The following is a 26901-nucleotide window of genomic DNA, read 5'->3' on the forward strand; positions in this document are numbered from 1 at the left end:
TTTACTAGTAATGGTGGTGATCAGCGATTTTTATCATGACTGCGACATTATGGCAGACACATCGGACATTTTTGACACATTTTTGGAACTGTTGTGATTTATACAACAATCAGTGCTATACAAATGCACTGATTCCTGTGTAAATGACACTGGCAGTGAAGGGGTTAACTACTAGGTAGCAGTGTATAATAAATGCTAAGGAGGTAGTAACGGCGCTCACCTGCTATTAGTTATACCTGCAGGAGACTCACCTGCTGTTAATTATACCTAGTCCCTGCGGGGATCTATTTCAAATCAAAAGGTGTAACTAAAGTGAAACCTAGTTAAAATTGCTTAATGGCAATTTTACACACATAAATAAAAGTATAAAAAAATAAATGTTCCACATGTGCAAATGGATGGCAATATGAAACGTGCATAAAGATATTATAAAGATCCTAACTCACATTGTCACAAAAATGCTATGTGTTAGTACAGAAACTTCAATACACTTACTACAGTGTTAAAAGTGCATATATGCATTTGTGCAAATCATACTATAAAAAAGTGCTAAGTGCTTATAAAGGTGCCACAATATCAATATATACTGTGAAAAAAGTGCTACGTGCTTCTAAAAGTGCCACAATATGTAAATCCAGTACTTTGCACTTTGTAAAATCGCTAAATGGAAGAGTGCAATTATAAGTTGATACAAAAATCCAACGGCAGAAAAATAATAATAATCCAACTGCAGAAAAAATAATAATATCAGAAAGTCCTTCTGGAACAAAAGTGACAGTGTGCTTCAATGTTTAGTGGATTCCTGGATTGCAACCAGTGCGATTTCCGTGCTTAAAGACAATAATCCGCACTCACCAGCTCCCCCGCCCCTTAAGGGGTTAATGCGCCTCCACAGTGTAAGCCCCTGTGCCGCTATATAGAGCTGGTCCGGTTACCATCCAGTGTTTATCCTTATTAAAAATAGAATAGAGCGGGGTGTGGCCGGACGGCGAGGCGACAGGACGCGCTGAGGCTGAGCTCCGCCGGCCGGTACTGAATCCACAGCCATCCTCCGCTGTGGATGCCTTTCTTCATCCCAAAAGGGACTTACCTGCTAGCCTGGGCTCTCCTGCACAGCACCATCCAGGTTTGGCGGCCCCTCTCGACCCTCGGGCTGAGCGATTCGGCCCGCCGCGGACCCCACCAGCGGCGCGCCGGCCGCCATCTTGCGGCCTACTCTGCCTCCGGGATCGCCGCTCTCGCCTGACACTTCGGCCGGGAATCCACGCATCGGCAGCGGGAGGTCGACAGGTGAAGACCCTCCTGGTCGCCGGACCCCGAAAACAGGAGCTACCGCTCGATCCCTTCCACGGACTTCTCTGGGCCTGGTGAGTCACAGGACGGGCTGCTTCCTACCCCCGGGCTATTCTACCCCAACCGGGCGGGTATCATCTTCCTGGGCTGTGAGGGGACTGGATTAAGACGGGCCCTGATAACCCCCCCTGAACCAAGGCCGCGTGCTACTCAGCAGCAGCCCCTTTTCTTAGGAAAGGCCCTGGCTTCGGCCTGCTCTGGATGTCGGCGGCCATCTTGCTACACCCAGCACCCTAAAGTTTTTCCTTCCATAGCCTGTTGGTGTGGGGAGAGACTGTAATTCATTGACATTACCTAAACTCATTACATACTGAGGGTGCCCATGAACTAAGAACCAAGATGGTCGCAAACTAATGGCGCTTCTTCACCACCGACCACACTGAAAGTGAAATCGCCGCTCCTGCACATTAATTTGGGCTCGATATACCCCGCAATTGCAGCTGACATTATGGGACGCAAATCAGGCACAGCGCGGAGCACCTCGAGGAGACAAGCTGTGTGTGCAAGCCTCGAGGCCTTTCCACCGGACGGTCCGCTGAATTCGCAGGCCTCGGACATGGCCTTCACCCCTCCGCTGCTGACTGGTGAGCCCGAAGCTTGCTCGGATGCAGAAAGTATACCTGGAATCCAACAACCATGTGTAGCGCCTTCATTGCGGGACGCTGACCTGCTATCTCGTTTTAAAACCATGCTGCATGGGGAACTGTCAGCAGCCACCTCCAAACTGGCCACGCATCTCACGAAGGAAATTGGTGAACTTGGCAACCGTACGAATGCGTTGGAAGATAGAATGGAGGCCGCAGCAACGGTCATTGATCACCATGAGCAGGACTTACAAGACCTGCGCAGGGACCTGGACGCAGCTCTCCTAAAATTAGAGGACTATGAGAACAGGTCTAGATGTGGGAACCTTAGGCTTAGGGGACTTCCCGAAACTATTGAGGACTTAACTTCCACAGCCACGGCCCTATTCCAGGAACTGGTCCCAGGCATCCCTATTGATCGCATGGAGTTTGACCAAATCCATCGGGCCCTGGGGCCGAGGAAGGAGGGGGGCCCCCCTCGGGACATTATCATCAAGTTCACGTACTACCGTATGAAGGAAACACTCCTTAGAGCAGCACGGGACAAGCCTGATCTCCACTTCCAAGGTCACAAATACCAGCTCTTTACTGACCTGGCCCCCACCACGGTGCTAAAGAGACGTCAACTAAAGCCATACACTTCAGCTCTGGTGGAACGCCACATTAAATACACATGGGGCTTTCCTTTTCGCCTCGCTTTCACCTACCAACGTCGGGGCTACACTGTGCGCAACGTGGAAGAAGCTCAAGCGACTTTTGAGGCATTACATTTGCTCCCCCCTCCGGATGACCCCAGCATCCGTGAGAGGGCTCCAGGTCCTAAACCCACTTCTCGGCGCTTGGGCCGTGTATGGGAGCCGGTCAGCAACAGGAAACGACCCCCACCTGATGCCCAGCAGCATGTGCGATTCCCCCTATTCAGATCCAGGATGACGACTGCACGGATGAGCCCGTACATGATTCTTTGCTGTTTGCTTGGTTGCCTTCTGCCAGTGATCCGGCCCTTCTTAGACTGCCTAATTTTGCCCAGACCACTCAGCTAACCTGAGGGTCCTATATCAGGACAAAAAATGTATGTTATTTATAATTTAAAAATTTTTTTTTTTTTTTTGTATTTTTCCTTCCTCCTTTTGGGGAGGGGAGGGAAGGGGAAGAAAAAGAAAGGAAAAAGTGAAATGGGACTATAGTCCTGGTGGGATAGGGGCAGTCTGGGGGGCTGGTTCCTGGAGTACTGTATGTATTGTCTACTTATTGTGTATGCAGGTTGCCCTCTGGACCCTAGGAACCATCTGGGGCTCCAATTTTGCATTTTTCTTCCCCTTTTTTATTTTTATTTTTTTTCTCTTCCCCCTTTTTTTTCTTATATTTATTTCGTATATTTTTACCCTTCCTCCCCCCTCGTCCCCACCCCCCTCCCCTTATCCATGGCCCCTCCCCTTACCCTGATCCTCTATTTTCCCCCTTCCTGCCCCCTCCTGCTCCTCCCTGCTCCCCCTCTTGCTCCCCTTCCCCCCCTCTCCACTTAACTCCCTCCCTTCCCTTGCCTCTCCCTCCCTCTTATACTTTTTTTTTTTTCTTTTTTTTTTGACTCCCGGGGCCTGGCGGCGAACCAACGCGGGGGTCACGTTTGGAGACCGTGGTTGCGTCCTCTCCTCGGGCGCTCCCTGCGGGGTGGCGCCTGGTGGGGAGAACCTATAGTCCCATGGCCAGTTCTAATCACTGCCACCCGGTAGCGGTTCTACGAGATGGGCCTGGCTCGTCTCATCTGTTTTTGGTTTAGTTTTCGTAGCCCTGTGCAGGGGCGGTAATAGGGTAATAAGGTAGTAATGCTCAGTAAAATTGAAGTATTATTGTTCCTACTATTGTTAGGTTTTACTATTTGTTAGCTTTGTGGTTGGTGGTGCAGCCACCTCTATTAGTGTCCGGTAACGGGATGCTATGCCCACCCATTGTGGTGTTTATGTGTGTCACATGTCTACTCAATGTTTCCTCTTCTCTCTCTTTCTCTTCTCCTCTGTGTTCTTCTCCCTCCCGCTCCCCTACTCGGGCTCGGACTGCCTCGCCATGGGATCAGGGTAAGTACGTACCTTGCTGGCTCCGTTATCATTATATGTACCTTCCTTTACCCCCCAGATGGCTCAAAATGTGTTGAAAATATTCTCGCAGAACATACATGGGTTCAATTCCCCCAATAAGAGATCGAAGGTCTTCCGCCATTTAAAATCACAATCTATTGATGTGGTGTGTCTGCAGGAGACCAGGTTCTCCGAATCCTCATCCCCCAAATATTTTTCCCCCCATTATCCAATGTTTTTTACGGCCTCCGCCTCTGAGAAGCAAAGAGGGGTGCTGATGGCCTTTCGGCGTAACCTCCAATTTATCTGTTCTAAAGATATAGCAGACCCTACGGGTAGATATTTGATCCTGCAGGGCACCCTGTGGGACCAGGAGGTCACTTTGGTTGGATACTACGCTCCTAATTCATTTCAACAGAAGTTTTTCTCCCACCTGCTCCAAGTGATCACCAGGCACCAAAAAGGCCTTCTGATTATGATGGGAAACTCCAACTCTGTTTTTAACTCCTCTTTGGACAGGCGTAGTCTCAGGGAAGTGCCTCCGTCCCGTGATGCCTCTCATGAACAACTATTGCATGATCTTTTCCAATCTTATGGCATGGTGGACGTGTGTTTTTGTAGAATAGACCACGTGTTTCTGCATCTTAGCTCCCTACCATTGGTACAAAAGATCGCTATTGCCACCTCTCCATGGTCAGATCATGATCCCCTGATCTTTGGAATCACTTTGGTGGGATTCTCCCGCCCGGCCTACCTCTGGCGGATTAACGAATCCCTCCTGAGTACGAAAGCTACATCCTCCCAGATAGAAACTCATATCCAAACTTATTTTGCGGAAAATGTAGGCTCAGTCGACTCTCCAGTCGACTTGTGGGAAGCCCACAAGGCGATGGTCAGGGGCCATTTGATCCAGATCGCTTCCCGTACAAAACGGGCCAGGGAGCAGCGGATCCAGGAATTGACCTCCTTGTTAGAGGCGGCGGACGCGACATGGAAGGCGCACCCTACGGTAACCCATAGGCGGACACGTGACAAATTGGCCACCGAGTTGGACCTGCTCGCCTCTGCTCAGGCGGAAAAGGCCCTGCGTTGGTCCAAGTATAAGTTTTATAGTTGCTCGAACAAACCTGGTCCTATGTTGGCTAGGAAACTTAATTCGGTGGGACGTCCGGGCAGGCCGGTTCGACTACAGATGACGGGAGGGGGATTTACGTCAAATTCATCTAAAGTAGTAGCAGGCTTTGCCTCCTTCCTCTCCTCCCTATATAATAGACCGGCAGCCTTCGACCGAGACAAGGCTGAGAGATTCTTCCAATCGATTGACCTTCCTACATTGTCTTTGGCGGCATGAGATAATTTGAATGCTCCTATAACGGAAATGGAGGTCGCCCAAGCCCTAAAGTCCGTTAAGCCTTCCAAGGCTCCGGGTCCGGACGGCTTCACCGGTCTATATTATAAGACATTTGCACCCCTGCTCACGCCCCATCTCACATCCTATTTCAACGCCTGGCGGGACGGTGCGAGACCCTCGCCGGACTCACTGAAAGCCCATATCTCTATGATCCCTAAGTCGCCTGAGGAAGCCACGGACCCACAGTCCTTTCGTCCCATCTCCCTGTTGAATGTTGACCTGAAGGTACTGGGCAAGGTCCTAAGTACGCGGGTCAACAGATATCTTCAGGCCCTCATTCACAGGGATCAGGTGGACTTTGTGCCCGGTCGCCAGGCGGGGGATAATATCCGCAAGGTGGTCCATCTCCTCCATATACTTAATCAGCGCAAAATACCAGGACTCTTGCTTTCCCTAGATATATATAAAGCGTTTGATTCGCTCTCGTGGGATTACCTTTATTTTGTTCTAACCAAGTGGGGATTTGGTCCACATTTCCTGCGATGGATCCAGGCCCTATATTCCGCACCGTCGGCGTCAGTAAAATACGCCGGCTTCCTCTCTGACCCTTTCCCGATACTCCGGGGAACTAGACAGGGCTGCCCCCTGTCCCCGGCACTGTTTATCCTAGCATTGGAGCCCCTGGCGGCGGCGATCAGGGCCAATAGCGATATCTCGGGAATTCCTTACGCGGGCACTCAATACAAAGTGAACCTATTTGCGGACGACGCCCTTTTGACCATTTCAAACCCGCTCATCTCCCTGCCCAACCTGCAACTTGTATTAGATCAATTTTCAGCCTTCTCAGGTCTTCAAATTAACCCCTCCAAAACCACAGCGCTGAATGTTAACCTCCCTCTGGAACTGGTACAGAGACTTCAGGACCATTTTCCTTATCGTTGGGCATCTCACTCGATTGACTATTTAGGTGTCAAATTGACTCCAGCTTACTCCTCCCTATTCTCTGCCAATTATTATCCCCTGTTACGCATGGTGTCCACCCTTATGCAAGCCTGGCAATTTCCCTCACTCTTCTGGGTAGGGAGGATCTCGGCGGCAAAGATGACGATACTCCCCAAAGTCCTTTATTATTTTCGCACTTTGCCTGTCCGGGTACCCGCTTTTTTCCTTCGACTCCTGCAGAATAGGATCCTCCAATTTATATGGGCGCGCAAACGCCCCAGGGTACCTAGAGCGACCCTTTATACCCATAGGCTCTGGGGAGGCCTGGGGGTCCCCAATATTTCTAAATACTACATAGCGGCCCAGATCTCCCCATTGACCATGCTTCATGCAACCACGGATGTTCCTCTGTGGGTGCTCCTGGAGGTACCTGGTTCTGACCCGTGTTCACTTCAGGCACTCCTCTGGCTCCCCAGGAATCTACGCCCTCCCTCTCTGAGCCCCATGCTGCTTCATGGTCTGCAGGTGTGGGACTCAGTTCGATCGGTTAACAATCTGATGTCCCCCTTCCTACCCCTACTCCCCATCACCAATAACCCTCTTTTCCCTCCCGGTCATGTGGAGCCCCAGGCATTCTCCTGGTGGTCTTTGCATGGCTACCCACAAGTCCAAAATTTTCTATCTTCACGCTCATTCCCCTCCTGGGAGAGTATTAGGGAAGCGCAGGGGGCGCCGGTCACGGAGCATTATCACTTCATCCAATTAAAGCACTGGATTGTAGCATTGCGCCGCACGTCCACCTATCCCTTCCAAAAAACTTTTTTTGAACATACATGCCATCACTCCCCAGGGTCCCCGGGCCTCATCTCGACCATTTATGCCTCCCTGAATGGTCGCCCGCCATCGGCACCCCTCTCTTATATGACTCAATGGGAAAAGGACCTTCAGGCCCCAGTAGACCCAGAGAATTGGAACAGAGCCTGGCACACGGTCGCCAAATGCTCGTTCAACACAAATACCTTAGAGGCCGCATATAAAGTAATGTCCCGATGGTACTGGGTACCTGCCTGCACGGCTCGGGCATTCCCTGGGAGTACTGACAGATGCTTCCGCAACTGTGGACAGCGAGGCGATGTCATGCACACATGGTGGGCTTGCCCAAGGTTGGTGGGGTTCTGGTCTAGGATCTTTGGTTTACTGCAGACACTCTTTCATCTAATGATTCGAAGGGACGCTAGGCTAGCTCTCCTACATTGCCCGCAGGGGTGGGCTGGGCCAGGGGGCAGGGTGGAAATCTCCCCCCAGGCCCTTCTAACTTTTAATCAAAACAGCCGCTGTTTGTTGACTTTTTTTTTTTTTTTGAGGAAGTCGGCCGCTGATTGGCTGTGTTGCTGCTGCGCTGCATTCTGGGAGTTGTAGTCTGGTGGGTAGAGATTAGAGGGAACTGAGCAGCGAAGCAGGTAACTTCTACTCCCGGCAGGGAGACCCATCACTTCACAGGGGGGCCGGTCAGCCAGCAACTTCAAAGCTATCATTCTCCTGCTGCTGTGTTAACTCTCCTACTGTCTGCTCTCCTATAACCTCTCTCTCCTTCCAGGACACATCACGTTTGTTTCTGTTCAGATTCTTTCATTTATTCCAGGCTGATTTCACTCATGCTTCATCCCCCTCCCCCTCCCTCTGTGTACTCATCTCTCCTGGTTGGTACAATCTTGCTGTAGGTAAGTCAGACTCTCCTTGCACCAATTCACTTATCTTTTTCCCATTCATTTTATCTTCTCTCCTGTTTTGTAATTCTGCTCTTTTCATATAAATCACTGTAGCCTCTCAGCTCTGGGCATTCCACACATGTACTTGGGCTGACACCCTTTCCATCCCAGCTTACTTTTATCTAATACAATAGTTCTGTCAGAATCATGCCTCAGTCTAACACATGCAGCCCCTCACTCTCCATTAACTTATACTACAGAATTTGGGCTTTTTCACACTAGTGCAGTGACTGGCATTTTTCCACACTGAAAAAAATACCAGTCACTGCTAGAGCACATAGAATACAACTGTTCTCTATGTGCCCCATTTACACTGCAGTACCGTCCAGAGGTGCGGTGCAGTAAGCTGCAATAAAATACAGTAATTCTACATTTTATCGCAGTGCACTGGATGGCACTGACATAGTTATCAATCAGTCCTTCTCAAACTGACAGAAATGCAGCAGCATTTTTTTTCCTTCCAGTGACCGCACAGCACGTCACAAACATTATGGCACTATTACCCCCATTCCCTCTTCCACCTGGGGGGGGGGGGCGCAGTTTGCTATCTTTGCCTGGGCACTGGATGACCTTGTCCCCGCGTTACACAGAGGGATCACCTGCAGAGACTCGGGAATGGTACAGTACATGATGTCCTGCTGGGAGCTGGCCATTCCCTGTGGGTCCTGCTGGAACTAATCATGGCCTGTTGGCAGTGGCGGCTGGTGCTAAAATATTTTGGGGGGGGGGGGGCAAACTGAAAAAAATGTGAAAAAAAAAAAAATTATTCGCAGCCACTGTGCCAATCAAATGCTGCCAGTGTGACAGTGTGCCGCCCGCTTGCCTTCTGCCCTGCACTTGCCCTGTCTTGTGGGGCAGCAGGTGACAACAACGAGTGGGTCCTTCATGCGTCTCCTGCACTTCTTTTCCTCCCATCAGGCGTCCAATAGCGGCGCCTGTTGTTTCAGCCAATCAGGTGACAGGTAACATGACCTGAGCAACCTGATTGGCTGTGAGCCAGGTCAGTGTTAGGAAAGCGATGTCTTCGGTTCTCTAACACACCAATAAGTAATTGGCGAACGCACAGAAGTGTGCCCGCTGTTTTCCCTTTTGGAAGCCTATTAGAGCCCATGGCTCTAATCAGGAAGCCTATTTGAGCCTATGGCTCTAATCAGGCATTTCCAAAGAAACTCCGCCGCTGTAATTCATATGCATGGCGCCCAACAAAGGACCAGGCACATGAATAGGGGGCGGCAGCGGCAATCATATATAGATTCATGCAATCTATCTATGTGAGAGAGCGAGTGACAGGGGGGCGGCGCTCCTGCGCCTTTATGGACGCACCACCGCTGCCTGTTGGTCCTACTGGGAGCTGGCTATGGCTAGTGCCCAGCAGGACCCACAGACTGGGAGCTGGCCATGCACCTGTAGGTCCTGCTGGGAGCTTATCATGGCCTGTAGGGCTCTGCTGGCCACTAGCCATGGGTAACCTTGTAATACAAGGTGGGCATAGATAGTGAACTTATTCGGGGTTAAAGTGGGCCACTTGACTGGACTTGCCCCCCAGGCCTAAGGCTGTCAGCCCTCCCCTGACCATCTGGCAGTACAAACAAAAACATCTGTTTTGCGAACCTGAACGGTCACCTTAAAATAGACTCTCTCTTACTATATGAAGGGAATGTAGTGCCTTCTATTCCCTAGATTGAGGCTTTGGGAAAAAGAAGGATGAATAATATCTTGCTTTAAATGAAAAAAAACTGTTACCACTTTCGGTAGGAATTCAGGATGAGGACATAAAACCACCTCATCCTTATGCATGATCAAATATGGCTCTTTACAAAACAGAGCCGCTAGTTTCGATATTCTTCTAGTAGAAGAAATGGCAACCAGAAAGATTATCTTTCTTGTCCAAAAAACCAAGGGAATTTCTCGTAAAGGCTCAAATGGCTCATTTAGCAAAGCCGATAAGACCAATTTTAAATCCTAAGAATTTTAGAGGTGCCTTGATAGGGGGATTAATCTGTGTTACCCCCTGAATAAGGTACGCACCAAGAGTGGGAAGCAAGAGGCCATTGAAAAAAAACACTGACAAAGCCAGCTTCATTACAGATCCCATATGCAGGAAATAAGGGATCCTGTCTATGACATACTTCCTGGGGTGCCAACCCCTGGATCCACACCAAGAAACATATGCCTTCCAGACTCTATAGTAAAATGACTCTGGAAGCCGGCTTCCTGGCATTAATCAAAATAGACCCTACTGAAGGAGATCACCCATGATCTTTTATAAAGTGGGATTCAACAGTCAAACCTGTTCATTTTTTGTCCGTAATGTAGGATGAAATACCGGACCTTGTGCGAGAAGGTCTGGCTATAATGGCAGAGTCCGAAGGACTCCTACTGTGACCTTTATGATCTCGGTAAATCAAGATCTTCTGGGACCCACTGGGGTCACCAGAATCACCTCCTTCCTCTCCTGCTTATTCCCACGGATAAGGCACGGAAGTAGCAGAACTGGAAGAAATGCATAGATTTGTGAGAAATTATCCCATGGGAAGACTAATGTGTCTATTCCACGGATCCCTTGTTCCCGACACAAAGTTGTCGACATTGTTGTTGAATCTGCACGCGAATAGGTCCATGCCCGGAATACTCAATTTCTGACATATCGCTAGGAAGATGTTGGGGTGAAGAGATCATTCTCCTGGAAATAATTGTTGGCGACTCAAGTAGCCTGCCTGCCAATTCTCTATTCCTGAAATGAAAAATTTCTGATAGACAAGGAATGTTGTGTTCTGCCCAAGCTAGAACATTATTCACCTCTATTTCGGCTGCACGACCTCTCGTGCCCCCCTGGTGATTGATGTTAACACCCTCCAGGATACAGGTAGAAGAGATTTTCCCTTTTGCTGGATAACAACCACCAATTTAGGCTCTGACTTACATCGGGAGCCAAGCGTATTGGAAACAAACAAGGCCTGGATCTTTTTATTCCAGACCAAGAGGATGATGCTTTGCAATTTTTGAGTAAAAACTGCGCGTAAGGGATGGCCTTGAAGGAGGCCACCATTTCCCCTAACAATTTCATGCACAGCCAAATGGAAGGATTTTTCTATGTTTTGATAAGTTGAATTAGTCCTACAATGGAACCGATTCTTGTCTGGGGTAAGAATACCTTCTTCTGTATGGTATCTATAACCAGCCACAAGTATTGTAATCTCCTTGGTGGTTTTAAGGAAGCTCTTCCTAGGTTATCCAACCCAGAGATTTCAGGAAGTTACAGCTGTGATCAGACTCTGGTTTAGACCCGAGACTGAATGATCTATTAAAAGTAGATCTTCTAAATAGGCTAGGACCGTTATGCCCCGAGCCCTTAATCTGGCTAAAGAGGTGCCAGAATCTTTCACCGGTCGTGCTGTGGCTAAACCCAATGGCAGGGCCACAACTGAAATGATGATTATATATTTCAAAACGCAGAGATTTCTGCTGAGCGTAGAATTTGGCACATGGAGATATGCATTTTTGATATCGATTGAAGCCCAAAAAAAAAACTCCCCTCCTTGCAGAATGGACACAACCGATCGGATTATGAAAGGATTGGATGTTTAAGTGCCGATTCAGATCTTCAAGATCTAGAATGGGTCTTACCTCTCTGTTTGGTTGTGGAACCATAAAAGGTTTGAGCCAAACCATTTGCCCTGTTCCACTAAGGGAACCTCTGATATCACTGACTGGGATAATAGATGACCCAGAGGCCAGAAAGAGAGACTTCTTTTTCTCTGGATACTTGGGAACATTTTTCCTTAGAAAAAACGAGGAAACTGAAATTCTCGGAACTCTAGATGTAACCTAGAGAAAAAAACTGCAGAAATCCATCTGTCTTGACATTGTTCCTGCCAGATCTTGAGAATTGCAGGACCTTTCCCCCCACCCGAATGAGCGGGGGTGCCCCTGAGAAGGCTTTAGCATTCTGCTTTGCAGGGCTCAGAAGGATGCTACATACAGAGTGCAAGGTTCAGGAGTGCTTTGTACAGAGTGCTACAACTGCTTTCTGTTAACTAATGATGTACCAGAACAGTCTTTACATTAAACCCTGGCTGCTTTGCAGATAGGCAGCAGAGCTCACAAATTAGATGTATATGCTGTCAGGGCTTTGGGGGACTTAAATTAAATCTGGGGGGGGGAAATCCTTGCACCCGCCCTGGCCACACACCTCCTGCTTGCCCACCAATCCTTGGCTGTGCTGGATGGATGTTTAGTTCACACTGCTGCATGTCTTATTAGGCTGCACTCATTTATTATACATGTGATGCCTGCATTCTTGCCTCGGCTCCTGTATGCTGGTAATCAAGATTTTAGAAGACAAGTGTGCAATGTTTAATTGGTGTCTTTGCAGTTTAACTAGTTCCTGAACCTTGCACTCTGTACAATGCACTCCTGAACCTTGCACTCTGTACATAGCATCCTTCTGAGCCCTGCACTCTGTACATAGCATCCTCCTGAGCCCTGCACTCTAAATGTAGCATCCTTCTGTACGTACCACCAGCATAGAGGGGGCACACTGACCACCAATATGCAGAGTGGTTACCAGTATACAGAGGACATAACAAATCAAGTAAAACCACTACTAGAAATATTTCAAAAGCAATAAGAGAATATTGTTAGCTGATTCCCTCATCTAACGTGAATCAATAAAAAGTAAAAAATGCAGCGCTGTCCTACACGTCATCTATAAAATTGTACAAATGGTAACACCTATTAATGGATAGAATAATAAAATGTAAAATGTGTTCATCAATTGTACATTTTATTATGAGTATCTATGGGGGTTTCACCAATATTTGCACATTACAGCTTTGCAATATTTCTCACCTCTTGAAAAGAGGGTGACACCATCACTACGATGTTCTAATACACTGGTTGATTTGCATCTCTGTTATTATTATTGTATATAGGGGGGTTCACCATTATTTGCACATTGAAGCTCTGCAATTTTTCAAAATATTTTTGTAGAGGGGATGACACCATTCCTACTATATTGCAATACAATGGTTGATTTGCACTGGATATTCATTTATAAGTGTTACCATTGCACTTATCAGTCCATTTGTAGAATTGTATATAGGAATTGTAGAGTTGTGCTGCATTTCGTGGCTTTTAATTGGTATATAGAAACCGGAAAATATTGATCACCATTGTACGCCATGAAGAAACCTCCACTTTCTGCTTGTGGCAACTTGCTGGCCACACCCACTTTTGGGCACACCCACAGGTAGAACACCCCATTAGCACCCTCACTTTTACCTCCAGCACCACCATAGCACTCCCCCCCCCCCCCCCAAAAAAAAAATTGTCTGGAGCTGCCCCTGCACAGATTGGATTTGAATTTTGCCTCCCCATACCTCCGTACAAGTTTTTTCTCTATCTTATCTTCTTAACATTTGGTAGTCATATCCCCAAAAATTCTAAGAACCATATATTTTTTTTTATCTAATGGGGGAAATGTGAGAAATAATGTATATATCATACAATCATTCCATAAGCACATACCACATACACTGCATACAACAGTCAAGGTAAATATGCTTATAAAATAGTCTACCATTTGACAATAAAAAAAAAAAAATGTTCCCGGATTTACTTTTAAAAATCTGGTCACCTTACCTTAAGGTATAACTAAAGGATAAACTTTGAGATAGATTAGAACACCTGTCTGTTTTTTTTGCTGTCTGTGCCCCCCTTTAAGGATATTCACCCCCTCAGTTTGACCTGTTTACCATTATCATTAAGAACAAAAGTAAGAGAAAATCCCACATTTTGGGTTGTTCCCAGAAAAGTAATAGAGGGGAAATGTTCCAATGGGAACACTAGTTCTGGTGACCTGGGGGTCCTCAAGGAATTCCCTTAATTTGCAGGGATTTCCCCTCACTTCCTGTTTGGATATGGGACAGGAAGTGAAGGGAAATCTCTGCAATGGGATACAGAAGGCGAAAAAAAAATCTTACAGGGGTTATAACCCTCCCTTGCTCTATCCAAAATGAAAAAAAATGTTTTGCCTATAGTTCTACTTTGATGCATTGTATGCATTAACCACTTAAACAACCGGCCCATAGCCGAATGACGGCTACAGGGCGGTTGCTTAACCCTATACGTCCTCCCAGAATTCCGCTCTCGCGCTCCCCCTGGGGCACGCACTCGAGAGCATCCGTGACCACCGGAACAATCGGTACAGTGAGAGGGGAGAGATTAGTGACAGCAGTGCTGAGGGCTGGATCTGCAGTGCCCACAGCGCTGCTCACCGACAATTAACCCTGCAATTCCCTGCCAATACTCTGCAATACCCAGCAATGCCCTGCCAATACTCTGCAATACCCAGCAATGCCCTGCCAATACTCTGCAATGCCCTGCCAATACTCTGCAATACCCTGCCAATACTCTGCAATGCCCTGCCAATACTCTGCAATACCCAGCAATGCCCTGCCAATACTCTGCAATACCCAGCAATAATCTGCAATACCCAGCAATACTCTGCAATACCCTGCCAATACTCTTCCATAAATGGCCATACCCAGCAATACCCAGCCATACTCGGTGATACCCAGCCATACTCGGTGATACCCTGCAATACCCAGCCATACTCCGTGATACCCTGCAATCCCCAGCCATACTCTGTGATACCCTGCAATACCCAGCCATACTCAGTGATACCCTGCAATACTCTGTGATACCCAGCTATGCTCGGCCATGCTTGGCTGTACTCAGCCTCTGTATGTTGCCAAGCTGTGGAAGTCTCACACACGTGTTATCGCCATACTCAGGAGGAGTAGGAGAATCTATTTTTGGGTGTCATTTTTGGTATGTACATGCTATGTGTTAGAAATATTGTATAAATGGACAACTTTGTGTTAAAAAAAAAATGCATTTTAACCATTTCTTGCCCACTGGCCGTCATATGATGTCCTTGACTTTGTAGCTACAGGCATCATTCAGATATCAGCTTTTTTTATGGTGTAGGCGATTCCCTACACCATAAGAACAATCATAGCGGCTGTTCCGCTGCTTGATCATTCTTACAGGAGGCGAGAGGGGACGACCCCCCCTCCCGCCGCCCTCCGGTGCTTCTGCCGACTCGCCAATATGAGCAAAGCCAGAATCATTTATTTTTATTTCAGACTTCCCAGCCTAGAGGTGAAATGTGGAGTCTTATTGACCCCATATCTCACTGTAAAGAGGACCTGCCATGCCATATTCCTATTACAAGGGATGTTTACATTCCTTATAATAGGAATAAAAGTGATCAAAAAATGTATTTTTGGGGAAAAAAGTGTCAAACTAAAATAAATAAAGTAAAATGAACAATATTAAAAAAAAAATTAAAGCGCCCCTGTCCCTGTGAGCTCGCATGCAGAAGCGAACGCATACGTAAGTCCTGCCCACATATGAAAACGGTGTTCAAACCACACATGTGAGGTATCGCTGCAAACGTTACAGCGAGAGCAATAATTTTGGCCCTAGACCACCTCTGTAACTCAAAACATGTAACCAGTAAAAAAAAATTCAAGCGTCGCCTATGGGGATTTTTAAGTAGCGACGTTTGGCGCCATTCCACGAGCGTGTGCAATTTTGAAGGGTGACATATTAGGTATCGATTTACTCTGTGTAACTTGATCGTTCACATTATGCAAAAACATTGGGCTAACTTTACTGTTTTTTTTTTTTTTAAAGCACAAAACAGTTTTTTTTCCCAAAAAAACGCGTTCGAAAAATTGCTGCAAATATATAATACATATATAATGTTTTGGGGTTCTATGTAATTATCTAGCAAATAAATTATGATTTTTACATGTAGGAGAGAAATGTCAGAATTGGCCTGGGTGCTCCAGAACGCCTGCAGGTGCTCCCTGCATGTTGGGCCTCTGTATGTGGCCACACTGTGTAAAAGTCTCACACATGTGGTATTGCCATATTCGGGAGTAATAGCAGAATGTATTTTGGGGTGTAATTTGTGGTATGCATATGCTGTGTGTGAGAAATAACCTGATAATATGACAATTTGGTGGAAAAAAAAATCTTGATTTTGCAAAGAATTGTGGGAAAAAATGACAACTTCAAAAAACTCATCATGCCTCTTACTAAATACATTGGAATGTCTTCTTTCCAAAACTGAGTCATTTGGGGGGTATTTGTACTTTTCTGGAATGTTAGGGTCTCAAGTAGAGATGGACGAACTTCCGATGGGACGTTTCGCGACCGCGACCAAAAGTTTGCGGCGGGCCCCATTGACTTCAATGGCAGGCGAACCTTAAAAACCTACAGGTCATATTTTCAGCCACAAAATACTTACTAGCTGTGCACACATAGTCCCACCACATGGCCACTGACATAACACATGTATGAAGTGAATCTGGGATCAACAACTACAAGCATTCTTTTTTTATCTGTGAAATTTTGACAATTCAGGACTCAGGAGCGCATGAAGGCAATGGAGGAGAGGAAAGGTCAGGGTAGGCTATGAAGAGGGTGCAGGAGATGATCATCAGCACTGTGATAGAGAGCACTGACACCAGCACCATGATAGAGAGCACTGACACCAGCACCATGATAGAGAGCACTGACACCAGCACTGTGATAGAGTGCACTGACACCAGCACCGTGATATAGAGCACTGACACCAGCACATAGAGCACTGACACCAGCACCGAGATATAGAGCACTGACACCAGCACCGTGATATAGAGCACTGACACCAGCACCAAGATAGAGAGCACTGACACCAGCACCAAGATAGAGAGCACTGACACCAGCACCGTAATAGAGTGCACTGACACCAGCACCGTGATATAGAGCACTGACACCAGCACCGTGATAGAGTGCACTGACACCAGCACCGTGATATAGAGCACTGACACCAGCACCGTGATATAGAGCAGTGACACCAGCACCGAGATATAGAGCACTGACACCACCACCGTGATAAATAGCACTGACACCAGCACCGTAATATAGAGCACTGACATCAGCACCGTGATATAGAGCACTGACACCAGCACCGTGCACCACAACCCTATATATTGTACACCTATACCAGTCCTTACAAGGACCTTTGTGGACCTAGTAGCTAGTGATTTGCAGACTGTCCCTCAGTCCCTACACTGATAAAAGACTGCTGCAGAAACCAGCAGTAATCTGCAGCAGAGCCCTGCACCAGCACCCTATATATTGTACACCTATACCAGTCCTTAAAAGGACCTTTGTGGACCTAGTAGCTAGTGATTTGCAGACTGTCCCTCAGTCCCTACACTGATAAAAGACTGCTGCAGAATAGGGCAGCAGTCAGCAGCAGTGCACCACAACTCTATATAGTGTACACCTATACCAGTCCTTAAAAGGACCTTTGTGGCCCTAGTAGCTAGTGATTTGCAGACTGTCCCTCAGTCCCTACACTGATAAAAGACTGCTGCAGAATAGGGCAGCAGTCAGCAGCAGTGCACCACAACTCTATATAGTGTACACCTATACCAGTCCTTAAAAGGACCTTTGTGGACCTAGTAGCTAGTGATTTGCAGACTGTCCCTCAGTCCCTACACTGATAAAAGACTGCTGCAGAAACCAGCAGTAATCTGCAGCACAGCCCTGCACCAGCACCCTATATATTGTACACCTATACCAGTCCTTAAAAGGACCTTTGTGGACCTAGTAGCTAGTGATTTGCAGACTGTCCCTCAGTCCCTACACTGATAAAAGACTGCTGCAGAATACGGCAGCAGTCAGCAGCAGTGCACCACAACCCTATATATTGTACACCTATACCAGTCCTAACAAGGACCTTTGTGGACCTAGTAGCTAGTGATTTGCAGACTATCCCTCAGTCCCTACACTGATAAAAGACTGCTGCAGAAACCAGCAGTAATCTGCAGCACAGCCCTGCACCAGCACCCTATATATTGTACCCCTATACCAGTCCTTACAAGGACCTTTGTGGACCTAGTAGCTAGTGATTTGCATGCTGTCCCTCAGTCCCTACATTGATAAAAGACAGCTGCAAAAACTAGCAGTAATCTGCAGCACAGCAATGCACCAGCACCCTATATACTGTACAACTATACCAGTCCTTAAAAGGACCTTTGTGGACCTAATAGTAATAGCTAGCTAGTGATTAAACTGACTGTCCCTGCTGCACACAGCGTCCTGTCCCTACACTGACAAAAGACAACTGCAATCACCAGCACAGCAGTGCACTGAACCCTATACACTGTACTACACCTATACCAGTCCTTAAAAGGACTTTTGTGGACCTAATAGCTAGTGATTTGTGTCACTACAGTCTCTCCCTGCTCCACGCAGCAACCTCTCCCTATACTGACATAAGACAGAATGTAAAATGGCTGCCAGATCAGGTCTATTTATAAGGTAGGGGGTATTTCCAATTCTCCATGTGCTGAAATGTCTCAATTGGCTGTGCTGTACCCCATGATGGATCAAAGTTCTTTCACACTGTAAACACATGTCAGCCGGGCGAACAGCTGCAATAGTCCGCTGGTTTGGCGAATCGCGAACACGCAAAATTTGCCACGAACAGACCGCCGGGCGAACAGTTCAGCCATCCCTAGTCTCAAGAAATGAGATAGGCCATCAGTACTTCAGTTGTGATCAATTTTCAGATATTGGCACCAAAGCTTGTGGACTCTATAACTTTCACAAAGACCAAATAATATCCACCAATTTGAACTTATTTTTACCAAAGATATGTAGTAGTATAAATTTTGCCCAAAAGTTATGAAGAAAAATTACTAATCTGCTAAATTTTATAACAGAAACAAAAAAAAACATTTTTTTTTACAGATTTTTCAGTCTTTTTTCTTTTATAGCGCAAAAAATAAAAAACCCAGCGGTGACTAAATATCACCAAAAGAAAGCTCTATTTGTGTAAAAAAAAGGACAAAAATTTCATATGGGTACAGTGTTGCATGACTGAGTAATTGTCATTCAAAATGTGAGAGCACCGAAAGCTGAAAATTGGTCTGGTTATTAAGGGGGTTTAAGTGCCCAGTGGTCAAGTGGTTAAAGAATATGTAAACGAGACATGTGCAGAACCAAAAAATTTGTTTAGTTTTACATAGTCAATGTATGGGGAAGATCAGATTTAGGACCTTTATAGATGGCCAAACGCAGGGACTCATACGACCCCAAGTGAGCCACCCCTAATGCTGTAGCTCAGGGATAGCATTGGGTGGCACAGTGGTGTAGTGGTTAGCAGTAAAAAGGGTCGTTGGTTCAAATCCCAACCACGACACTACCTGCCTGGAGTTTGCATGTTCTCCCTGTGCCTGTGTGGGTTTCCTCCGGGTACTCTGGTTTCCTCCCACACTCCAAAGACATGCAGGTAGGTTAATTGGCTTCTGTCAAAAATTGGCCCTAGTATATGAATGGGGACCTTAGATTGTGGGCTCCTTGAGGGTAGGGACCAATGTGAGTGTGTAATGTACAGGGATAGGGATAGACACTCACTCAGGTTGAATTGGATGGACTGGTGTCTTTATTCAACCTTACTAACTATGAAACTATGGATATGCAATTAGCAGACCTCCAGCTGTTGCAGAACTACAAATCCCATGAGGCATAGCGAGACTCTGACAGCCACAAGCATGACACCCAGAGGCAGAGGCATGATGGGACTTGTAATTTTGCAACAGCTAGAGGTCCGCTAATTGCACATCCCTGCAGTGTAGCTGAATCCCCATCATCTGAAGTTAACCAGCAAACACCATATAACTTGCAAAATATTTCTGCCAATCCGGCAAGGCTGGACTTCCCTGACCCCATGGCTCTTGTAATGCCTTTAGCCATATTCTGGGTGGTTTAAGGCCATCCAGTTTTTTTAAAAAGGTTTTAGGAATCCATGTGGGAGCACGTCTTAAAAAATATAACATGACTGGAAGGATTTTTGTCTTAACCACTTGCTTACTGGGCACTTAAACCCCCCTCAGTCCCAGACCAATTTTCAGCTTTCAGCGCTGATGCACTTTGAGTGACAATTACGCGGTCATACAACACTGTACCCAAATGAAATTTTTATCATTTTTTTCCCACAAATAGAGCTTTCTTTTGGTGGTATTTAGTTACAGCTCGGAGTTTTATTTTTTGCTAAACAAACAAAAAAAGATGCAAAAAAAAAAAAAAATAATCATGTTTTAATAGTTTGTTATAAAATTTTGCAAACGGGTCATTTTTCTCCTTCATTGAAGTGCGCTGATTAGGCGGCACTGATAGGCTGCATTGGTGGGCACTGATGGGCTGCATTGGTGGGCACTGATGGGCTGCATTGGTGGGCACTGATAGGCTGCACTGGTGGGCACTGATAGGCATAGTTAAGGCGGCACTAATAGGCACAGATAAGGCGGCACCGATGGGCACAGATAAGGCGGCACTGATGGGCAAAGATGGGCACAGATAAGATGGCACGGATGGGTGGCACGGATAAGTGGCACGGATGGGTGGCACGGATGGGCACTGATAGGTACCACAGATAGATGGGACTGATGGGCACTGATAGGTGGCACTGATAGGTGGCTCTGATAGGTGGCACTGCTGGGCACTGATGGGCGGCACTGCTGGGCGGCACTGCTGGGCACTGATGGGCGGCACTGGGGTGCAGCACCTTTGAGGCAGATTTTGGGTGGCACTGTGGGTGGCACTGCTGGGTGGCACTGTGGGTGGCACTGCTGGGTGGCACTGTGGGCACTGCTGGGTGGCACTGTGGGCACTATGGGCACTGCTGGGTGGCACTGACAGGGGGGCACTTACTTTATTTCAGGATGGCACTGCGGGTGGCAGGTGGGCACTGGCAGGGGGCAGGTGTCCGTTTAAATTGCTGGCCGTGATCGGGACTGATGTCCCGAACACGGCCGCCGGCGATCGGCTTTTTTTTTTTCTCCTCGCGCTGTCAGCGCGAGGAGGAATACTAGCCGATTACCGGCTCCGTTTTATCACATGATCAGCTGTCATTGGCTGACAGCTGATCACGTGATAAGGGGTCGGGATCGACCCCTTACACGGATCGGTGATCAGGCGAGTCTCACGGACTCGCCGATCACAGAGCGCGCCGCGCGCGCCCCTCAGGGGGCGCGCAGGCCGCTCGTAACCGGGACCACGTCAATAGACGTAGTCCCGGAAATGTGGGTCCGCGCTGTTGCCGTCATTTTGCAATAGCGCGGATCCCAAGTGGTTAAGTAAGTTAATCCTCCCTATCAGGGACAAGGGAAGCCTCTGCCAGGCCTGGACTTTCTGTTTAAGAAAGGTCACTGGGGGTAACAGGTTAAGGGGAATATAATCAGCGATATTTGCCATTACTTTAACTCCCAAATATGTAATGGAAGAGACCCACCGCAGCAGCAGGTCAGGGTCCATCACCTCCCTGGCCCCTTCGTCCAATGGTCGGATAGATTACTTACTCCAGTTAACTTTCAAACCTGAGAGTAGTGAAGTTATTCATAATGTTCAGTGCCGCTTTCAGCGATTCCCCTGGGTTTTTAAGGAACAACAGCAAGTCATCCACATAAAGTGCCGGGCATTCATTTATGTTTCCTACTCTAATAGCCTCTATCTCCCGGGATGATCTAAGTGCAACCGCCAGTGGCTTCATCATGAGAGCAAAGAGGAAAGGGGCCAGGGGTTATCCCTGCCTAGTGCCCCTACCCTCTGAAAACAAAGGGGAAGTAGAGATGTCCAGCCATATTGCCACCCCAGGATTAATATACAATAAAGAGATCCATTGTCAGAAGACCAGACCGAAGCCCATTCTCTCCAGTACACTAAACATATACTGCCAATCGACCGAATCAAACGCTTTTTCAATGTCTATAGACACTATAATTTTAGTGGGGGAATCCAGATTTGGAAGTTGTAGGTGTGTAAAGTCTTTGTAAAGTTGTGTCTGTAGACTTACCAGGCATAAAGCACGTCTGGTTAATATCTACCAGGGAGGAAATAACTCAGCAAGCCTATTCTCCAACACCTTTGTTAATATTTTCAAATCTATGTTTAAAAGGGCAATAGGCCGGTATGATGAACATTCCAGAGGGTCTTTACCAGGCTTTAACAATAGAATCATATATGCATCTAGTTTCAAATCCAGAAGCCTTTGCTGTTTCAAGCAATACTCTAAAAGTAAATTAAGCTTAGGAGCCAGCACATCCACGTAAGTTTTGTAAATGTCAGCAGTGAAATCATCAGGCCTGGGGGACTTATGTGGAGGAAAAGCAAAAATAGCCGATACTATCTCTTTAGTTGTAATCTTAGCATCCAAAGCAACCCTATCTGCGTTGGACAATCTCGGGAGGACAAGACCCTCTAGGAGTATATCCAAGGCCACAAGGTCAGTAATTCTGTGTTTGAATTTTTTTTTATTTTTTATGGATTGGTGTTATATCTTTCACTTGGATGTTATAAGTTGCACTGAATAAATACAGCTGGATAAAACAGTGTGCCTTCAACTGTGCCTTCATTTGGGGCTGCAAAGCAACAAAATGTGATTATTTTAAAGGGAGGTGATTCTTTTCTATACCCACTGTATAGTCCTTTTAAATTTAAGCCATCAAGTTTATAGTTGTTTTTATTGTTTTTGCCTTAGGTGGAAGCATGTCACTTTTATACACAAGACAGTTCTTCAGATTCCTCCCCCATTTTGTTCTCCGTGACATGTGTAAACATTTGATTCAAGAAATTCCTCCAGCTTTCTTCAGTTATGCTCTCCAAGACCTATGAAGACATTTGATGTAAGAAATTCATCCGGATTTTCTTAGTTATGCTCTTCAAGACTTGTGAACCAGAAATTCCTCCAGATTTTCCCAGTTGTGCTCTTCAAGACCCGTGAAGACATTTGATGTAAGAAATATCCCCGGATTTCCCTGGTTATGATTTCCAAGATATGTAAAGACATTTGATGTAATAAATTCTTTCAGATTCCTCCCCAGTAATAATCTCCAAGACGCGCAAAGATGCATAATGTAGCTTCTCCCTAATTTGTATTTCACTGCACCTTTGTGCATTTTCTTGAAGGTTTAGTATGATTTGGCCACTACAAGTGAAAGTCAAATCAATAACTGATTTTGTGGATTATTTTTGTTTCATGAATATTGTTATAAGTAAATCTGCAGATAATCACCTGGTTCAAAAGTTCAAGCAAATCTGATTCATGGATTGTCAGATTATTTGCTGACTAGACAAATATTGCTCATGGGTATTCAGGTGATTTAAAATAGATGTGCAGTTCTTCTATTTGCCTGATCTTCAAATCAGTTTTCCATCACAGTCCAATACTATTAATTGTTGTCATTTAGTTAAAAAATGACACTTTGTTGTACTATTGTTCAGCTATATCATTACTTAACCTAACAAATCCTACCCATAATGTCTGTTATTACATTAAAGCAACTGTGTAACTATCCCAATAAAAAAAAAATGAATTCTTTATTTTATTTTTTATATCAAAACAAAATAATACATTAAAGTAGAAAAGTAATAAAGGTATAAAGTATTCTCATGCATTTAGTGAAGCTAAACATAAACAAAGATATCTGTAGCATATTAAAACAAATGAGGTAAGACCTGTCTAAAACTTGAACTAAATCAGAACATTGTATTGTATCATCTTAGATAAAATTGAATAAACTTAAAGGCAGGTTGAGGAGGACTTAAAGTGGAAATTCTGCACAACACTAGGTTGAAAAATGTCCCCTTCCTTCTGTTACATATGCTGCCTAACCTGTGTAAAATAATGTGTATATTTACATATTTTTAGCTTGCTCTGTTCATATTCTGTTAGTGAGCGGTGGGTGCAGCGGAAAGGTGGGAAGTGCTCCCTCTTCTCCCCTGCAGCCACCCTTCTCTGACACAGGGGAGCTGGAGCTGTGGGATCACATGACCAGACCAAAACGGGCTAAGAAATAGGTAGTATATTATTGGGTAGGGACCAATGTGAGTGTGTGATGTACAATGCACAGGGATAGGGACAATTGTAGACACTCACTCAGGCTGAACTGGATGGACTGGTGTCTTTATTCAACCTTACTATGTAACATGGAATGTAGGTACAGATAAAATAACTAAAGAAGACAATCCTGGACAGTATTGGGGAAGTTCAAAGGGAGGGCTTACTGCATTTTTAATAAGGTATGGTATTCTAGTGTAGATTGAAAATCTATCTAATTCCAGGTTTTTCAGAATCGCTCTTCTGTGTGCTTTGTAGCTGCAATCGAGCATTCTATAATTTTAGTTTTGTCTATAACTCGTAGCTAAAATACCAATTTAACAAGGAGTGGTTGTTTCCAGCAAAGTAGTATACAGGCGTTAGTGGCATTTAGTAAATGTATAAGAAGTAGGGATAAACTTGGGATTGGTCTGAACCCATGTTTATCGAAAGCTGTAAGGGGGCTGTCAGTGCCAGCTAATCAGTTAGGGCAGGGGATTCCCCGTCTCATGGTTCCACATAACTGTTGGAACCAGATACGGTAACATTTTCCTAAAGCTTTGATTGCTCTAAAAAACCATAGTGGGAATTAGATGAGTTGGAGGAGTGGAAAGAAAAGTCCAATGACTTCCTTATTGCACAGGCCCCACTAATCCTGAGTCTCCTCTGCCCAAATTTGCAATAATTCCTGCAACCCAACACCTAGTGGGCAAATGTGAGTGAAAAGGAACTTTGCTGCTCCCAATGAGGAGCAGACTTAGATTTAGGCAACCAAAGAAAGAGAATTTTGGATCTTTCATTCTCTTCAATAACTCTTCTCAGGCCCTGTCACCAGCTCTTTGCTCTGGGTCTAGATGACTAGCCTAAGAAATTAGTCCCAAATCTACACATCACTGATTACATTTTGAATAGCAGTCAATTTGACTTGGATGAGGTATATGCAGTCAGTGGGTTAAGCCAAAGAATTTTTTCCTTTGGTTCTTCTGTAAAGCTAATTTCCATATCTTGTTCCATCACGACAGGTAAGATAGTAAGAAATCTGGAGGATGCACTGGGAGATTTGGGTGAGGGTGGTACAGTTCAAGGGATGACTTGATATGTTGAGGGAGCTTCTTTTGCTCAGTTTCATTCCAGACCTCAGCAGTGGAGTGTGTTCTGATGGCATGTGACAGGAGGACACAGTTGTTGAGCTCTATGTCCGTACATCCCAGCACTCTACAGTCTCTGGATTGGTGGATGTCTCCCCAAAGTTTGGGGGCAGGAAAGTTTTTAAACGTCCTGTGTACATGAAGCCTAATGACACCAAAGGAACTGTTCTCCCGGATTTGTGCCTTCCCTGTTACAGCTTCATCCCTGTCTACGCCACAGGATTCAGGTGGAAGGAATGTTGGTGATTCGGCTTGCACCAAGGGGAGCATGGTGTTCAGACATCACAAACATGTTATCATACAAGCCTTGGACTCTTCGGGCTCACCTAGACCTCCTTTCATGGTACTATCTTCCACCCTTCTTTCATGGCATGGCTATTGGGTGTCTTATACAGTCATTACCATGCTTTTGAGAGGCAGGAAGGCTACATCAAGGACGATTTACCACAGGACTGGGAAATCCTATATGGCCTGGTGTGAGGCTAGGAAATTTCATCCTGGCAAGTATTTTGTGGCCCGTATTTTGGCTTTTTTTACAGATCGGGGGTTGATATGCAGCTGGCTTTGAGTATGATCAAGGGGCAAGTTTCAGCCTTATATCAGAGACCAATTGCTTCTTTCCTTGGTGTGTGCTTTTGTACAGAGTGTCATGTGTATTGTTCTTCCTGTCAGGCTGCCTTTTACCCAGTGGGAACTCAGTTTGATGCTTTCAGTTTTACAGAGACTCCCATTTGGGACCTTCTCCTAGTCCTTTTGACACGGGAGAGTGTATTCCTGGCTGCCATCACTTTATTGTGAAGGGTATTGGAACTGGCAGCTGTCTTTCAAGGAGCAGTTTCTGATCATTTACCATGACAAGGTGGTTCTTCATCCCCTATCATAATTTTTTTTTTTGTGCCTAAGGTGGGTTCAGCCTTCTGTCTCAACCAGGACAAGTGTCTTTTTTTTTTTTTTTCAGGCCTAAATTGCCACTTATTTTATTGATCTTAGGCTAACTGGTCTGTAATTCGCAGGGGTCTATTTTGGCCCTTTTTTAAATATTGGTACTAAATTGGCTTTTCTCCAATCAGCTGTTAACATTCCCGTTAGTAGACTGTCAGGAAAAATTAAGAACAATGGTCTGGCAATTACTTGACTAAGTTCCCCAAGAACCCTTGGGTTCAAGAGGTCTGGTCCTGGTGAATTATTAATGTTAAGTTTCCAAGTCTCTGTCCTCTGTTAGCCATGAAGATGCTTCTTGTGATATGTCATGAGGATAAACACTGCAGTTTTGGTTACCGATGTCCCCTAAAGACTAAGAATAAATTCAATACCGTCTCCATCTTCCCTTCCTTTGTAACCAGATTTCCTTCATCATTCTTTGTGGGGCCAATATGGTCTGTCCTCCCTTTTTTACTGTGTAAATACTTAAAGAATTTCTTGGGAATTTTTTTGCTCTCCTCCGCCATGTGTCTTTTGTGTTCTGTTTTAGCCGCACTAATTGCACCCTTATATTTCTTGTTGCATTCTTTGTAAATTCTGAATGCCGACGATGATTTCTCAGCCTTGTATTTTTTGAAGGCCTTCTCCTATGCTTTTATACACATTTTTACATTGGAGTTAAGCCATCCAGGATTTTTGTTCGCCCTTTTAAATTTATTTCCCAATGGGATGCACTAATTCATGGGTCTTCAAACTATGGCCCTCCAGTTGTTCAGGAACTACAATTCCCATCATGCCTAGTCCTGTCTGTG

The 26901-nt window shown here is 45.8% G+C and overlaps 1 protein-coding gene across 1 annotated transcript in view; it reads left to right on the top strand.

Moving 5' to 3' along the window:
• LOC143933648 (uncharacterized) overlaps window positions 1-23524 on the top strand; it is a 42585-nt gene extending 19061 nt beyond the window's left edge. The window contains exon 3 of the mRNA XM_077456604.1: window positions 22683-23524. Coding sequence (XP_077312730.1) covers window positions 22683-22766 — 84 coding nt within the window. The 3' untranslated portion in view covers window positions 22767-23524. The remainder of the gene's footprint in view (window positions 1-22682) is intronic.
• Window positions 23525-26901: the final 3377 nt, after the last annotated feature.

The sequence above is a fragment of the Lithobates pipiens genome, unplaced genomic scaffold (genome assembly GCF_037356315.1).
Source record: "Lithobates pipiens isolate NorthernLeopardFrog02 unplaced genomic scaffold, aLitPip1_a1.2 Scaffold_10, whole genome shotgun sequence".
Taxonomy (NCBI): domain Eukaryota; kingdom Metazoa; phylum Chordata; class Amphibia; order Anura; family Ranidae; genus Lithobates; species Lithobates pipiens.